This window comes from Equus asinus, chromosome 8, assembly GCF_041296235.1.
Source record: "Equus asinus isolate D_3611 breed Donkey chromosome 8, EquAss-T2T_v2, whole genome shotgun sequence".
Lineage (NCBI taxonomy): Eukaryota > Metazoa > Chordata > Mammalia > Perissodactyla > Equidae > Equus > Equus asinus.
Window position 1 is genome coordinate 76,668,057 of NC_091797.1, and position 17,312 is coordinate 76,685,368.

Consider the following 17,312-nt stretch of genomic DNA (forward strand, 5'->3'; position numbering starts at 1 on the left):
CAAGGCTGAAAGCCACACCGACGAGTAGATGAGTTTCCCACTGTCTTCACGCACCCACTCATCTGTTGGTTTACCACACTCGCAGAGTTTGCTGTCTCCCCGGTGTGTCACTGTCCCGAGGACAGAGCCAGCCCCTGGCCTCAGGGGGCATACGTGCTCATGGGGGAGACAAAAAACGCAGACGGATATTGCGAGGTCAGGAAGTGTGTGCGCTACATGGGAAAATAAAGCCCACAGACTGCGAAGGAGGCTGTGGTGTCAGAGTCCTTGGGAAAGTTCTCTGGGAGGAGGTGACATTTCTGCAGAGACCTGAAGGAAAGGAGGGAGCGAGCTGTGCTGTTACCTGGGGAAGAGCATTCTAGAAGAGGGAACAGCAAGGGCAGAGGCCCTGATGGGGAGCAGGGCTGGTCTGACTTCCTCCCTCAACCCGCCACAGCCCGACTTCTGCTCTCATCGCCTCTGCTGAAATCATCAGAGGCCGTAATTGCTAAACCCCGGGGCACATCTCGGCTGTCGTCTCTGCTCATCTGACAAGAGCTGAACACCTCAACAACCAGTCAGTATTATTGAGTGGACGCCTCCTGGGGGCCGGGAAGTATTTTTAAGGACAGACTTGGTCCCTGCCCTCTGGGTGCTTACAGTCCATGGGGAGACGGCAGGTCCATGGATGAGTAAAGATTGTGGACAAACGGGGTGGACTTCGAGGGAGGAGGGAAGGCCTCTCGCAGGAATCAGCTGTGCGAGATGAGGGAAGACGTCAGAGCCGCACTTAACAACTGCTTGTCCACTCCTGCCGTATTTCTAGAAGGGAATGAGAATGTCTGTATTGTCAGAATGATGAACCGCATCATGGCAGCGAAGAGGCCTAGCACCGATTTTTGCACAAAGCAAAGCAGAATAGAGCATTGCTGTGTTGACTTGGAATTTAATGAACTGGGGTTGGGTCCTGGCTCAGTCACTAATTCAGTGGCCTCAGGTGGGCAGCTTCACTTCTCTGAAACTCACTCTCTTTATACGGAAATGGGCGTATTCCTAAGTTCCCCGACTGGCACGTCAGGTGGTGGTTGTAAGGACTTCTTAATCGCTTACAGGCAAAAGCACTGTAAAATGCATATGAAGTATCAGGTGGTATTATTATTAAGTAGAAATAGTGAGAAGGCAATTATCCTGAAAAAGGAAATAATGCAGATGGTCAGTCTGAATATTTAAAAATAAAATGCTAGGAAGAAAATGGAAAACAAAAATGAGGGAAAGTATTCCAGGTGTGGGGAACAGCAAGTACAAGGGCTCTGAGGCACAAGAGCTTGATGGGTGTGAGAAACAGTGAGGAGGCCATCTTGGCTGGACTGCAGTGAGTGAGGGGGCATCGAGACAGGGAGATGAGGTCGAGGTCCGTGGGTGCCAGGTCAGATGGACCACCAGGAGATGCTGGATTTACCCAAAAGACAATCAAGAGCCACTGAGTGTTTCAGTTGAAGGGAGAGGGGCAGGATTTTACTTGTGCTTTAAGATCCATCCAGCTGCCTGGCGGAGAATGGATTCATCAAGGAGCAGCAGGAGGCCAGGGAGGAGGTGGCATGGGAGACCAACGGTGACTTGGACGAGGACGGTGCCATGCTGTCCAACAGAACTTTCTGCAATGATGGAAACGCTCTGCACCTGCGTTGCCCATTACGGTAGCCACCAGCTGCATGTAGCAGTTAATCACTTGAAACATAGCTAGTGCAACAGAGAAGCTGAATTTTTAATGTTCATTAAGTAGCTACATGGGGCTGGCAGCTGCCCTATCGGACGGCACAAGTCTAGAAAGACATGGACAAAGGTTAGGAGAGGGGACAGTTGGGGATGTACGTGGAAAGGGGAGATGGGCTGGAATAGCACGCTGGACCCGTTTCCCACCGTCTTACAAGGATTTCTCCAGCTTTGTGGCAATGAGGGCAGGAGGATCTGAGTCCAGTGGGCCCCGACCACCCCTCACCTTTCCTCCAGTGCTGGGGGGACTTTGGCTGCACCACAGCATGGACAGTCCTCCTGGGCCAGCTGTCGTCATAACTGTGGCTCTTGTTCACTGCACCCCCTTAGGGCTCCTGGGTTGAGGAAAAGCCAATGGGAAAGGGAGAGGGTGGCCGTGCCCTGTCATCAGAGGGGAGCCAGGAGCAGGAGGTGGCCTGGCCTCGCTCAGTGGAGAGGCCACTTGTCCCGAGAGGCCTTTGGCAGGGAGGGAGGGGAGGACAGGCGGGCGCTACCCAGGCCCCCACAGGCTAGAGGGAGGAGCGAGGGTGGGGGACCCTGGGCCTCTGCATTGGGAAGTCACCGCACCCTTCCCAGGGCGGGTCTCACTCGGGAGTCTTTCAGAAATGCCGGGCATGATGACTAAGCGCGGTCCTGGGCCTGCTTCTGGACCAGGACAAAAAGACCACAGGCCGTTATTGGTGAGATCTGACTCGGCCTGGGGGCTGGATTAGAGAACGCTGTCAGCGCTGGCTCCTCGGGTTCGATCCGGAGACTGTGGGAGGTGAGAGCACGTCCTTGCTCTTAGGAAATCCACGACCGATTCCAGGGCAAAGAAGCCAAGCGCCTGCAATTACCTCTCACGTGCTTCAAAGGCATTTATATATAGATAACAGGGGGAGGTGGGGGGGTGGGCCAAGTGTAAACACTTGGTGCCTCTGAGTAGGGAGTTCTTTGCATGCTTTTTTGCAATTTTTCTGTATGTTTGAAATGGTGAGTATAAAAAATTACTAAAAAAGTTTTTAAAAACCAAACCCACTGTTGCTGAAGCCAAGCCTTGGGTTCTGATTCAGTTGGTGCTGGGGGAAGGGGGGGGCGGGGGCGGCGAGCCCCTGGAGTGTTCAGTTCTGCCCAGGTGAGGCTGATATGCAGCGGGGCTGACAACTGCTGTGCAGGTGGCTCTGGGCGGGAGCGTGCTGGTCATCTCCAGCCATCCCCTGACAGTCCTCCTGGCGTGTACCAGAATGGCAGGAGGAATTCAGCCGGAGGCCACGCACCCCTGAGCCTGGGGTCACCCTCCACGGTTAACTGCAGTGCCCTGCCCCACTCGGGGAGGGGAGGGATGGGGCTTCCGAGTCTGCACTTTCAACCTGAGCACCAGGGCAGGTGGGGGGATGTAATCATCATCGCGTAATTGCTAGCTGTTCTCCCAGCACGTACCCGGTACTCGGGCCCAGTTCTGAGCACTGCATGGGTTTTATCTTGTGTAATCTTGGCTACCGTCCAGGACTGCGGCCTGCTACCTCTGTTTTATAGGTGAAGAAACTGAGGCCTAGAGACATGGAGTCACTTGCCCAGGAGACCCCAACCCCTCACCCATCTGAGCCCAGACAGGGGACTCAGGTGGACAAGGAAGTGGTGCCTCCCTCACCCCCCACCTGCTCTCTGGTTTCAGGGCAGGAAGATTACGACAGGCTGCGGCCCCTGTCCTACCAGAACACCCACCTCGTGCTCATCTGCTATGACGTCATGAACCCCACCAGCTATGACAACGTCCTCATCAAGGTGAGGCCCATCTCCCAGCCAGCCTGCACCTGGGGCTGGGGACCACGGATCCGGCCCCAGCCCTGATGCCCGCCCTCTCCCTTGACAGTGGTTCCCTGAGGTCACTCATTTCTGCCGTGGGACCCCCATGGTGCTCATCGGCTGCAAGACAGACCTAAGGAAGGACAAGGAGCAGCTGCGGAAGCTCCGGGCGGCCCAGCTGGAGCCCATCACCTACATGCAGGTCAGCCAGGGGCCCCCTTCCCTTCCCACCAGGGGCCCAGGTCCCTGGGCACAACCATAGGTGAAAAGCCTCTCAGGCCTTTGGCCTCTGCAACTGGGGTGCCTTAGTGGCCTTTTGGGGAGCTGAAGCACGCAGGATTCTAAGAATGCTAATTTGAAGATATTAATATTGAGAGCCTACTTATGTGAACACTTTACTTACCTCATTTAACCCTTATGACCCTAAGGCAGGGACTGTTAGCATCCCCAAGTTTACAGGGGAGAAACTGAGACCCAGAGAGGTTAAGTAGCTTGCCCAGGGTCACACAGCTAACCTGAAGTGGAGTCAGGATCCTGTCCTAGTCACTCTGGCTCGAGTCTGGGCTCTTAGCCACACCCCCCCCCCCCCCCCCCCCCCCCCCCCGTCTTCCCAGGGGACCGGAGGGGCAGGCCCTCATTCAAAAGCAGGCTTCCCCTACCTAGGAGAGTCTCGTGGGCAAAGCAAAACTGCACGGCCTTCTGGGTGAGGCTTGGGAGAATAAAAGGAACACAAAGGAAAACTAATAAAGTTTAATAAAAAGAAGCAAGCACTAATAAAAGTAAATTTGTTTTAGAAATAAAGATATCTTTTCCTCTAATGGCAAGCTCAGTTGCCTAAATTGTGCTCTGGAGAAGAGACGGGGAGAGGCCTGCAGGAAGCCCTTCTTGTCCTGGGGCCTTCAGGTCTTCTCTCAGGCCTGGCAGAGACCGACCACGCCCGCCCGTGCTGCCATTCTCTGCCGAGGCTGGAGGGCGGGTGGGGGTAGGCCAGGAGCGGCCTCTCCCAGCAGCTGCAGCCCGTGGGCCACAGCGAACAGGCCGTGTTCATCTACACTCACTGGTGGGGCTGGCCCTGGGGTGGAGAGAGGGGCCCCACACCAAGGCCTCCGCCCCTGGAGAGTCCCCAATGCCAGCCCCAAACCCTCAAGGGGGTGTCAGGAGGCACCCCATGCTCCAGGCCCCTCATCTAATGCCGGCCCCTCCCCCACCAGGGCCAGAGCGCCTGCGAACAGATCCGAGCTGCCCTCTACCTGGAATGTTCCGCCAAGTTTCGGGAGAATGTGGAGGATGTCTTCCGAGAGGCCGCCAAGGTTGCCCTCAGTGCTCTGAAGAAAGCACAGAGGCAGAAAAAAAACCGTGTGTGCCTGCTGCTCTGACCCTTCGGGGGCACACGGCCCTCACAACAGGACTGACAGGGCCTGGCTCCCTAGGCCCAGACTGCTCCCCAGGATCCGGTCCCAGACCCAATTCTCGAAGCACACTTGGAGTTGGGCATCTCCAGTGCCTGGGGCCACACTATTAGAACATTCTGGAACTCTCTCAGCTGGAGCTCTGATCATGAGCTCACCTCTGGGCTCACTGGAGCTGTGGCCTGCGTGGTGGTAGGTGAGGGTGCTGGACTCAGTCCCTCTGTACCCTGGAAGTAGCATTTGTCCCTAGGACCCAGGAGTGCCCTCTTCACAACCTCCCCCCAGCCGTATGTGTCCCCTCTTTGCACAGCCAATAGGTCCTCAAATCCTGTGCTTGAAATGTAAAACATCTGGTACGTGGGTAAATGTGGATTTGGCACCACTCCACATAGCGCCCCCCAAGCCTACAGCTCCCATGTTACCCGCCTCCCTGGGCTCCTCAGATAGGCCTGGCTGCATCCTCCAGCTTCTTGCTTCCTTCCCCCAGGAACCTGGGGGCCACGAAGGGACCAGAGCCTATCAGGAGAGTACAGGCACCAGCGCCTACCCAACCTCCCTCCCTCCTCTGCCCCACACAGGACTTGAGTCTCAGCCTTCGGCTTGGCTGCCATCTTTCCAGAGCAGGTCACATACGCCCAAGAAGAAACTCACTTTAAAAAGCAAAGAGTAGACTCTGGACCACCCATCTGAACTCCTCTCACCTGCAACCCCCCACTGCCAGAAACTCGAGATGAAAAGTGACAACAGCTCTGAGTGATCTTGGGCGAGTCAGTTCTCTAAAGACTGTTTCCTTATCTGCAAAAGGACAGCGCTGGGTCATTTAAAGTCATCAAGCTCCCCTCTGTCCCTCACAGCCTCCACTTCTGCCAAGATGTGGAGCTCTGGAGCTGAGACCATCCTGGCCACCTGCGAGAAGGGACCTGATCAACCCCCAGCCGCGGGTTCCCTGAACCTCCTGGAAGGTCTGGGGTCGGGGCTCCAGGAGCAGTTACAACAAGTGCCCCAGGTGATTCTGCTGCCCCAGAGATGACAGCTGCTTGGTTCCTGAGTGAGCCTGGGAGTCAGCATTGCCTAAGAAGGGATAATGGCTTCAGGGGGCTCCTGCCTCAGCCACCCTTGCAGTGCTGCAGCCCCCACTAAGCCTGAGGCTCTCTGAAGTCAAGTGGTAGGAAAAGGGAATTCTGAAGTCCACCCCACCCCACCCCACCCTGGTTCCCCAAGGCCCTGCCATACCCTGGGGAGTCAACAGAGTGTTCAGACCAAGGACCTCTTGTTCTAGCAGAATCGAAGGCCTAGTGGACAAATGATAGTCTAGGACAGAGGTCAGCAAACCATAGTCTGTGGGCCAAATCTGGCCGCTGCCTGTTTTTGTAAATAAATTTTTATTGGAACACAGCCACGCCCATTCATTTATGCATTGGCTGCTTTGCCCTACAACTGCAGACTAGAGCGGTTGTGACAGAAACCATCTAGCCCGCAAAACCTAAAATATTTACCATCTGGCCCTTTACAGGAAAAGTCTGCCAACTCCTAGTGTAGGGCAAACCCCAGTGCCTAAAGGGCCTGATGGAAGACCCAAAGGGTGAAGTAGGACAGGGATAAAAAGGAGTGGTGGGGCCTGTGGCAAACTAGAAAACAAGCACACCACCCTAGGCAGGCAGCTCAGCCCAGCCAGTTGCTGTCCTGTGGAAATATTACCAGATCTTTTCATTTTTCTAGGCAAACCGTAAGTCCAGATTTTTATTTATTTTTTTGGGGGGGGGGGAGGAAGATTGGCCCTGAGCTAACATCTATGCCAGTCTTCCTCTATTTTGTATGTGGGAAGCCACCACAGCATGGCTTGGATGAGCAGTGTGTAGGTCCGCGCCCAGGATCCAAACCCTTGAACCCTGGGCCATCAAAGCAGAGAGTGCCAACTTAACTACTACACCACCAGACTGGCCCCCAGAAATCTAGATTTTTATGTGTAATCTTACTCAGAGGAAGGGGAAATTTCATAGTCTAAAAATATAACTAATTTTAAAAGTTTAGGCCCCTTTGAGAGCCAAAGCATGGCCACGGACACCAGCTGTGAACTCTGGCCAAAGGGGATTTGTAGGGAAGTAGCTGAGGCCCATATGTGGGGAGAAAATTCAACCAAACCTATTGGCTTCTTCACCCTCCCCAAGAATCCAGAAGCTAAGACAAGGTGACCAGCAGACCTGCCCGGGCCTGAGTGTGGCCTCCTGGAAGTAAACCTGCGCAGACCGCCCCCACATTCCACAGCCTCTGAGGCAAAGGGAGGGAGGTGGAGGGCGGGTGACCTCCAGGATGGCGTAGGTCCCAGCCGGCGCTGAGGGTCTTGGTCCCCCTCCCTAAGCACTCACTGCAAGAATTCAGGACGGTAGGCTGAGGGGTGGGGGTCAGGACACCCCCAGGAGTGCACCCAAACTTCCAGTGTCAAAAAGGCTTTCGAACTACGGGAAAGATGCAGAGGCTGCAGTGCCCTCTGGTGGTGACCTTCCGAACCCTGGCTGCTCCAGGGACCAAGCCCCAGGCATCAGGGCGGCAGACCTGCCTTCCCGTGGTGGTCAGCAGGCAGGAGACTCGAGAAGCACAAAGAGCACGAGGCACAGACAGTGGTTCTCTGAGAACTTAAATACCCCCACCTGGGAGGAGGAGGGGCCAGGAGGAGGGGGAGCTTACAGCGGAAGGGGTGTGCCTGGAGAAGGGAGGCTCCACAGGATGCTGAGGGGTGTCCTTCCACCCCCGCCTGGGACTCAGTCAGCAGCAGGTCAGCATCAACCGACCCCAGCGAGGCACATCCAAACCCCAACTGAGGGGCTCAAACGATGGGAGTGGGGACAGAGGGGCTCCCTGAGGTTAGGCCCCCCACCCCAGGAAGACTGACCCAGTCTAGGGAGGTGGGGAGGTCTGGGATTAAATATGTCATAAATAGGGAGGCTGTGGGGCTAATACTGTGCAGACAGGCTGGGGTCACATTCTTCTTGTCCGGCCGCAGTCCAGGGCCTCAGTCCTGCTCCCAGCGATGCCACTGGCCCCTGAGGTCACTGCTGTCAGTGGCCACTGACACTGTAGGGGAGGAAATCGGCAGCGAGGGTGCCGACTGGGATCCCCCTGCAGCCTCACAGTCCGGGGGCTCACGGCTTCTTTGCCTTGCTTCTGTTCTTCTGGAGTTTGGTGTGCACGACTTTGAGTGTGGTCAGGAAATTGCCAAGGAAGAGGACGAGGAATGTGAGTGCCAACACGAACACCTGGGGCGGGGGGCGTGCAGAGAAGGGCAGTGCCAGGGGCCGGGAAGGCAGGGCAGAGAGAAGAGGGCAAAGACGGAAGAGGCTGTGCGGGCTGCCATCGGCCCCCTCGCTGAGTGCCCACCCTGCCCCCGGACTCACAACCCCCTTAGCGCCAGCTACCCAAAAACTGCAGGGTTTGCCCGCAGATGGCAGAGCTCTGGGCCAACTGGGTGAAGGGGGAGAGTCCTCAGGGTCAGGAAGGGTCCTGGGGGGCTCCTTCTGCAGCTCCCAGTAGCATTCGATGGGGTGAACCTCCTTGGGATTCTCAGACCAGTGAGAGGCTCCCCGGCCCCAGTAGCAGGGAGCTCTGGGTAGCAGGGCCCCACGGAGGGAGTTGAGGGGACCGGTGGAGGAAAGAATTCTCCCCAAGCCGGCCCAGCCTTCCCCAGGACCCCGACTACACACACATATGCACAGGCACACGCGCACGCACACCCCATACCTGCCATTCTTTGCATTCCTCGTGGCTGGAGAGCTCAAACAACGTGACGGCATTGTAGAGCTGCCAGAACTGCGAGAGGGGAGGCAGGCGCTGCTCACTGACCCAGTTCCCCTGGAGACCCCCGAGGGAAAGCCCGGGAGATGGACCAGGCCCTGGAGCTTCTGGTATCAACTTCCCTGACACACTGACAAACCTCCCAAATGAAACAGGGGCACCCTAGGCCAGAGCAGGTCTGAGGGCCTGGGGTTGGGCATGCTGGTGCTGAGGGCCAGTTCTGGCTTCTGCCTTTGGCACCCCTGGAACCAGGGGCCGTCCTAGCCCTAGGACCCCGTGGGGCCCAACTGGGGGATGGCTGGTGAATGAGGGAGAGGCCTGAAGACCTCTGTCCCCGGGGGTCAGCCCAGAGCAGGGGATACCCACAAACTCTAGGGGGACTCACGTGGCCACAGAACAGGAAAGGCAGAAGGAAGGTGAGGCCCCGCCACATCCAGGACTGGAATCCTTCTGTGGAGAGGAGGGAGGGAGGGAGGGGCCAGGTGAGGGGGTTCGGCTGCCCCCACGGCCACACCAAGTGCCCCCTGCCCAGCCATGCCAGTCACCCTGAGATTAGTCAGGCACAAACACACCGGAGGGGGGGGGGGACAGCCCTCCCCTCTTATAGGTGGGTGAGCACTCGCTGTGAAAATAACCCAGAGAGCGGGAAGAACAGCTGTGGCCAGGCCTGACTGCTCTCACGCCTCAAGTCACCAGGAACTAAGTGAGCTCGACAATACCTACAGAACGTTCATGTCCAGGCACTGTTTTTTAATAATTTCTTTAATTTACGTAGGCTTTTGCATGAATCATTGTAATCGAGCCTTGACAAGATAGGACCTACTTTGCAGAGTAATTCAATGGAAATGACCACCTTAAAAGATAGCAGAGTTCTATTAAAAAGTTTCCCCCGAGAGTTTAGATGAGGGGTCTCCGAGCTTTTTTAAGCACCCACCTCTACGAGTTAAAAAAGCTCAGCATACACTCCCAAGATACATACATGTATATGTTTATACACATTTACATGTAGACATATCATACATAAATTTTGTATGTGCAACACTAAGCTAATATTACATATATTATAAAACAGACCGAAAATGGACTTTCAAAAAAGATAAGAGAGAAATCAGCATCAAGGGCCTGGCACGCAGCTGGCCTCATGCTCGTCAGCTGAAACAGAATCCGCGATGAATTAGGAAAAGCAACTTGGGCAGAGGCCAGCAGCCCCGGCTTTGCGTGTGGTCAGTCTTTCTATGCTCTTACTGGCAGGGGCGCCCAGTGGGGAGTGAAAGGCAAGGTCTAGCGGAGCAGGGAGGGGTCAGGGCTTGCCCCTACACCCCAGCCAGGGCTACGTACCCACCGTGAGGTCCAGGTGATTCCTCTCCCCCAGGGCCCGCAGCCGGTAGAGGCAGCCCCTCTGGTAATAATATTGCAGGAACTGGACACAGCCTGCAGGGGGAGCACAGCGCCCAGCTCAGGACCTGGAGGACTGGGCGACACCTCCACGGCAAGCCCCGGGTCCTCACTGCCTGCAGGGGCAGGGGGCACCCTGGGTGCAACTCCACCCCCACCCCTAGCAACTACACACATGATCACATGCGCAGCATGCACATACTTCAGACTGAGCCCACTTTATCCCTTAACCAGAATACAAAGCTCAGGTTATCTGAGGACCCAACTAGACTAGAAACTTCTGGAGCTTTCCTAGGCATGCAGTAGACACTCAATAGATGCTTGCTGGAATGGCAGCGCCATGCTGGGAGCTGCGTGCAATGCCAAGACACGCAAAAGATAGTTTCATACAATGGGGTACTTTGTAGTCATTAAAAATGAGGAAGTAGAATTCTGTGTATTGACATGGAAAAATACCCATGAGAAATTGTTAAAAAAAAAAACAACTAGGTTATAAGCAAAGCTATATGTGCAGAGGGATCCCACATTTGTGGACTATACATAATGCAGTACATACAGAGATACGCATTTATGAATAAAAACATCTGAAAGGACATAGATCTATTAACAGTGATCATCCCTAAGGGTGGGATTATACACAGTTTTCATTCTCAGCTTTATATATTTGCATTTGGAAGCAGGGTTTTATTTAAAAACTAAATCATACTTTTTGAACAGGTAACATACACGTCGCATAAAATTCAAAGGGAACAAACAGGTACTCAGTAAAAAGTAAAACTCCCTCCGTCCCCGTCCCCAACCATCCAGGCTCCCCTTCCCAGAGGTGACCCCTGCGCCCAGTTCATTGGATATAATATAAATCCAGGGCTATTCTTAAGTGAGAAAAAGAATGTATATTTCCATTTTGAGGAAAACAAAGTTAGTGCCCCCACCACCACTCAGTTCTAGAAGGCTGCAATTGGATAAGTTTCAGGGAGGGGAAAGGAGGCGACAGGAGCTACAGGGGGTGGGGGGGGTCAGGCCTCCCTCTCCCAGGCTGCAGGGTAGGATGGAGATGATCTGGTGGGGAGAGCTCTCTTCTGGATTTCTGGGACACTCCCCTGCCCCAGGCTGCCCAGGGACCTCCCCCAGTCTTGTTTCCCTTCCACGCAAGACACGCCCCTCACACAGGCCTACAGGGTCCTCCCTCAGTGAAAGCCACAGGAAACCGTGCCCCCTCCCCGGAATCTGGGCAAGAGACACTCACTCTGAAAAATGGAAAATGCTAAAAACTGATTGCGAAACTTCTGATAAATTAGTCCGTTAGGCCTGCAGAGAAGTGGGGAGAGGCAAAGGTGAGACAGCTTGAAATCAGACACTCATCCCCACCCGTCTCTGTTCCATCCGAGAGGAAAAGGTTTTAAAATTAAACCGAGGTCCCTGATTTCTGCCCTTCTTTATCACCAGTGTCCCTGGGCTGGACCAGGTCATTTCCATCACTGCTTTAAGTCCGTCTCAGAACCAGGGGAGCCCATGCAGTCAGCCTGAAGCCCAAGTTCCCGCCCAGTGCCCCTCCCTCCATCTTAGTCCCCTTTGGTGCTGGAGCCTCATCCGTCCAGCCCTGCTCCCTCTCACCTCTGCTCCAGCCAGCAGGTGGATGGGACATTCCCCAGAAAACCAGCCAGCTGGTTTGGGGGTGGTCCCCACAGCCCGGTTGTAAGCTCACATTTTCCTTCTTGACCTGAAAGCCCCTTGCCCCCCTCCAACCTGGGCCCCCTCACCCACCACCAGCCCCCATTTACCGGCTCCCTTCCTGAGGAGGGCGAGCGGAGGCCCTCAGGGCATGGTAGGAGACACTCACCAGGTCAACATCACTCCAGACAGGAACGTGGACACGTAGTGGTGAGACACCCACCAGCCTTTAATTCTCAGAGAGAACAAAAGGAAAAGGAGCTCAGGCGGAGAGAGAAACGCAGGCGCCTGCTGGCTCCCTAGCCTACGTGGGAGGGGGCTGCTCTGGGGCCCAGAAACAGCCACGAAATAGATACAAGCCATGACTGCCTTCTCTCTGCCCCACAGAGATGCAGAATCACACAGGAACCACGAGACCCACAGAAGCAATTGGGCCTCCAGTGGCTTCCCACAACCCTCAGAACACATCCCTAAGCTCTCCACAAGTCCAGGCCCCGCCTCCCTGTCCTCTTCTCCTTGAACCCCTCAAGCACACTGTACCTCAGGGCCTGTTATGGGCTGAACTGTGTGCCCCTCAAACTCCTATGTTGAAACCCTAACCCCCAGTACCCTAGAATGTGACTGTATTTGGAGACGGGGCCTTCAAAGAGGTGATTAAGGTTAAATGAGGTCATAAGGATGGGCTTTAATCCAAGAGGATTTACTAGAGGAAGAGACACGGGGTGCGCATGCTCAGAGAAAAGGCCGTGTGAAGACAGTGTGGCCATCTGCAAGCCAAGGAGAGGCCTCAGGAGAAACCAACGCTGCAGGCACCTTGATCTTGGACTTCTAGTCTCCAGAACTGTGAGAATGAATTTCTGTTGTTTAAGCCCCGAGTCTGGTATTTTCTCATGACAGCCAGGGCAGACCAGCAGGGCTCCCCTACTTGCCATTCTCTCTGCTCCAACACTTGGCTGCCTGGCTCCTGGTCCGAATTCAAGCTTCGGACCAACTGTCACCTCCTCCAAGATGCCTTCCCTGACCACCTTAACTAAAACAGCCAGCCCCACTTTGGATCACAATTACCCTGTTTCATTTTCATCATGGTGCTTACAACTATCTGAAATTCCTGTTTTTCTTGTTTGTTTTCTAAACCCCCTTCCCCACTCAAATGTAAACTCCAGAAGAGCAAGGATCTTGTCTGTGTTGTTCATCCATGTATCTGTGACACCTGGCTCAGAGCAGGCGCTCAGTAAGTGTGTTGAATAAACACAGAACACACGCACACATTTCCACACAGCTGTAGCTACCTACGTTACCCCACACAGATACAGAGAAACGACAGGCTGCAACGGCAGGCGCTCACACCATCCCAGACACAGCTTCTCCCGGGAGCCCGATGCCCTAGGCGCACCTACACCTGCCGTCTACAGCAGGTCCTTGCCCAGCCCTCGACTTCATCCGTCCAGTCCAGAAGCTGTGGGGACTCTGCTGTCAGAACCCAGAGCTCCCTCAGCTCCCAGCTCTCCACAGTGGGGGAAGGAGCCTGGCTGTCACCTCCTCCTCTGTGTCAGCGGCAGCCTAGGATGAAGCTGGCCCCTCAAACCTTTTCCCGTCAAAGTCCCCGGGTCTGCCTCTGGCCTCTGCTGCCCTTCCCTGGCCCCTCTCTGGAGCTCAGTTACCTCAATACAACTGAGTCTATCTGGCAATGATCTGCTTTGCCAAATGCAGCCCGGGAGCAGCGAGCTTCTTCTCAAAGACTGGGACGCCTGCAGTTTCCACGTGGGAGTAGTAGGAAACCCTCGCCCTCCAGAACTCTCTCGAGAAAGGACTGGGGCGGCAGCCAAGTGGGGAGATGCGGTCCAAGGTGCTGCCGCTCACAAAAGGAGGAGCCCGAGGATCTGCTGGCTCGGGGGATGAGCGCTGGGTTAGACTTTTTAACTAAAATCGTCCTGCAACTTGCTTTCATGTCTTGACTCCCAGGCCAGTACCTGCAGACCTGTCACTGGCTTCTTAAATGCCACATGACATCTCAGGATGCAGCTCCGCCACAGTCTACTTGGCTGTCCCTCAACTGTCACCATCATCCTCTAATGCTGCCATGACATCCTTGTGGATGTCCCTAAGGGCAATGACACTGTTTCTCTGTGGTGCCTACCGAGAAGTAGGCTGGCCAGGTCAGAGGATGTATGCATGGCTACTTGTCAAATCGCCCTCCAAGACTGCTGTCCAACTTAAACTTCTAGCAGCAGTAGCGGAGAATATCTGGTTCCTCAAACCTGCACAAACGCCTGACAAGATTTTCAAATTTCTTCCCATCTTATTAGGTGAAAATTGGTGTGTCATGGGGGTTTTAATTTGCATTGTCCTAATAAGCAATTTTGAGCAGTCTTAAAACCTCCCAACCAGAATATAGACATCATAAGAGCAGAGACTGGATCTTACTCCTCTCTTCTTCTCTTTGAAGCCCTACAATAGTTCTGGGCATAACTTAGCTGTGCACGCAATGGCCTGGGGGCACTTCAAGGGTCATGGTGAGAGACAAGGCTGTAGGTGGCTCTTTATTCCTAGCACTAACAGCAGCCGGTAAACAGTAGGCACTCAATCAATGTTGAAATGAATGACATCCAGGAGGTGCGGCTGGTGCAAGCAGCAGCTGGTCTGGTTGCCACCAGCACAGAGGTGACAGGAGATTGTTGCAGGTGCCATGTAAGTTCACAAGACAAGATATCCACCTGCTTCTTTGTCCCAGTCTCTCCCTCCCCAAGTCCCTGTCTTGTCCATCAGAATCTACGAAAACCCCTGGCTCTAATTTTCTGACAGAAAAGGCAGTTGGCCCCATCCTCAGACTTTCAGCTTGAGCCCAAGAAGCCTCTCTGGAACCCCCTGGTTCTCTGCAAAGCCACACGCAAGCCCCACGCTCCCACGTCCTGCTCCACAAAGCTCCCCCGAGAAATGCCCTCTCCCTTCGTGGGGGCGGCAGAGCCAGACACAGGGTCTGGGCAAGAAGCGTGGCCGAGCAGCAGCTTTGAATTTCTCTGCTCACCATGCCCAGAGCCCATCTCTAACAGATGCCGCCAATAAACAGCTCAGCAGCACCAGGAGAGCTAGAAATTGCTTCTTCCCCAGCACAGCATCCATCATCCATCTGCACACCCCAGGGCTCTGGACTGGTTTTGTGCATGTGTGTGTATTTATATAACAGTTTTATTGTGATATAATTCAGATACCATACCATTCACCCATTTAAAGTATACGAGTCTTCCCACAACTAGAAGGACCTGCAACTAAGATATACAACTATGTACCGGGCGGGGGGGTGGGGGGGGGGGAGCAGCGGCGGTTTGGGGAGATAAAGCAGAAAAGAAAAATAAAATAAAATAAAAAAATAAAGTATACGAGTCAGTGGTTTTTACTACATTCACAGTTTTTGGAACCATGACCACAATCAGTTTTAGGACATTTTTATCACCCCAAAAAGAAAACTGCACCAATTAGTGGTCATTCTCTGGGCCCATTTTGCTACAGAGATGAAGCTTGCAAGGACTTGTGGGCTTTCTAAATGAGCAGACAGTGGAGGCTGCAGGAAGAGTGGTGCACATGTGGCCAGAACGTAGGGACAGCATGTCCTGGTATCTGGGGATTGTGCCCAGGGAGACGAGGGCCCTCCCTTCAGGACACCTTAGTCACGTTTGCAGTGTGTCCACAGATATGTGTACCAGCCATTGTTCAACCCCAGGCTGCTTCTGGCTTTGAGCTCCGGGTCCCTCTGGGCAGTTGGGGGAACGGCCTCCACACTGAGGCTCCCTCCCTTGCTTGTCACCCCTACACCTGTGTATCCCAGGGAAGGCCCCTATAAAGTCTGGTTAGAGCCAGGAACCTGTGGGCCGGCTCGCCAAGAATGCCAACATGATCTCTGATTCATTATTCATTCTGGCCCAGAACTAACTGTGGGAGACATCTGCTGTTTTGCCTGTCTGTCAATCACTCCCATTCTGGTCCGGGCCTCAGCTTTCTTTGGGGGAACCACCTCACCCCCACACTCAGTCTAGGTAGTTGGGGTGGAGCTGAGGAATTTAACTGGGCACATGACTCAGACTCAGCCAATCACGGCTCTGCATCCCTCCAGCCAGTGATTGTCTCAGGGATGAGCATGTGACCTGAGCCTAGCCAATGAGAAGTCCCTCTCAAGATTGCAGCTGGCTCAGTGGAGGAAAGGAGCTTGCTCCTCTGGGAGTGCTGATTAGGTAGGATGCTGGACCGAGGGCTGGGAGCCAGCACAAGGGACAATAGACTAGGGAAAGGAAGCAGGGTTGTTAACATTGTTTGAGCCCTTTTCACCTCCTTGAACTATTTATATGCTCCCCCTTCACGTTTTTGGGGTGTTTTTTTTTCCCCCAAAGTCCCAGTACAGGGTTGTATATCCTAGCTGTAAGTCCTTCTAGTTCTTTGTGACCCACCGCCACGGCATGGCCTAACAGACGGGTGGTGTGGTTCCACAGCCAGGAAACGAACCCCGGCTGCCAAAGCAGGGAGTGCATGGAACTTTAACCACTAGGCCATCAGGGCGGCTCTCCCCCTTCACGTTCACTCCTCTTGGGCGGTTTTCCCTTATTTGCGAAATTTGCAAGGGAAGCCGATTTACTTACTGCACTGAGCTAATGAGCTACATCTCACATGGGAGGTGTCAGACACAAACCAAAGCGGGGAGTTCCTCCATACCCCACCTCTCTAGGCCTGCTTCCCTGACCACACCCCTAATTCAGGCCTCAGGTAATGGGGAACAGGAGGAAGGGGGCTCAGCCAGACCACAACCGGGCAGCAAGGCTCCAGGAAGCCCCTAGAGCTCAGCACCAGCTGTCTTTAGACCGCTGGTACAGCCCCAGGGACCTTCCCTCAGTGCCGAGCCTGGGTGCCATTTGTTTCTACAAAGACCATGGAGTGTTTACTGGATGCCAACCCTGAGCTGGCCCTGGGATGCTTCAGAGAAGAGAAGGGTGGGGGGCTGGCCCCGTGGCCGAGTGGTTAAGTTCGCGCGCTCCGCTGCAGGCGGCCCAGTGTTTCGTCGGTTCGAATCCTGGGCGCGGACATGGTACTGCTCGTCAGACCACGCTGAGGCAGCGTCCCACATGCCACAACTAGAGGAACCCACAACGAAGAATACACAACTATGTACCGGGGGGCTTTGGGGAGAAAAAGGAAAAAATAAAATCTTTAAAAAAAAAAAAAAAAACCGAGAAGAGAAGGGTGGATTTCACCCCAATCCAGACCCCTCCCTCCTCCTCCTCATGTGCTCTCTTGGAATGGTTTCTCAGCTACTCCTGGTAAGGGCCAAGTGTGAGGGAAAACCTCAAAGGCACCTCCCCTGCCCGCCCCCAGGAGAAAGCAGCTCCGAGAAGGAGCTGGGGGAGGATGGAGGCTAGATATCCAACAGATTTCGAGGATGAGTCACAAGTTTTAGTTACTCAGATTGGGCCCACCTGCTGTGCCCCCTCTCCCACAAATTGGCCACAACTCCTGTAGTCATTCCAG

General features: G+C 54.4%; 2 protein-coding genes across 12 annotated transcripts in view; one reads left to right on the plus strand and one right to left on the minus strand.

Annotated features, from left to right (window-relative positions):
• Nucleotides 1-6,534, plus strand: part of RHOF (ras homolog family member F, filopodia associated) — a 12,281-nt gene extending 5,747 nt beyond the window's left edge. Inside the window, exons 3-5 of the mRNA XM_014858722.3 lie at nt 3,407-3,516; nt 3,605-3,739; nt 4,749-6,534. Of these exons, the coding sequence (XP_014714208.1) occupies nt 3,407-3,516; nt 3,605-3,739; nt 4,749-4,913 (410 nt within the window). The 3' untranslated portion in view covers nt 4,914-6,534. The remainder of the gene's footprint in view (nt 1-3,406; nt 3,517-3,604; nt 3,740-4,748) is intronic.
• A 149-nt stretch (nt 6,535-6,683) lies between these two features.
• Nucleotides 6,684-17,312, minus strand: part of TMEM120B (transmembrane protein 120B) — a 39,878-nt gene continuing 29,249 nt past the window's right edge. For 3 of the 11 annotated variants that reach the window (XM_044775925.2, XM_070515975.1, XM_044775926.2), the window contains 4 exons: nt 10,078-10,166; nt 9,121-9,185; nt 8,682-8,750; nt 6,684-8,136 (listed from right to left, as the gene is read on the minus strand). In XM_044775925.2, coding sequence (XP_044631860.2) covers nt 7,957-8,136; nt 8,682-8,750; nt 9,121-9,185; nt 10,078-10,166 — 403 coding nt within the window. In that variant the 3' untranslated portion in view covers nt 6,684-7,956. Of the gene's footprint in view, nt 8,201-8,681; nt 8,751-9,120; nt 9,186-10,073; nt 10,167-11,376; nt 11,439-11,970; nt 12,037-17,312 lie in introns of all 11 variants that reach the window. The other 8 variants (XM_070515978.1, XM_070515979.1, XM_014858721.3 and 5 more) reach the window with 7 other exon arrangements.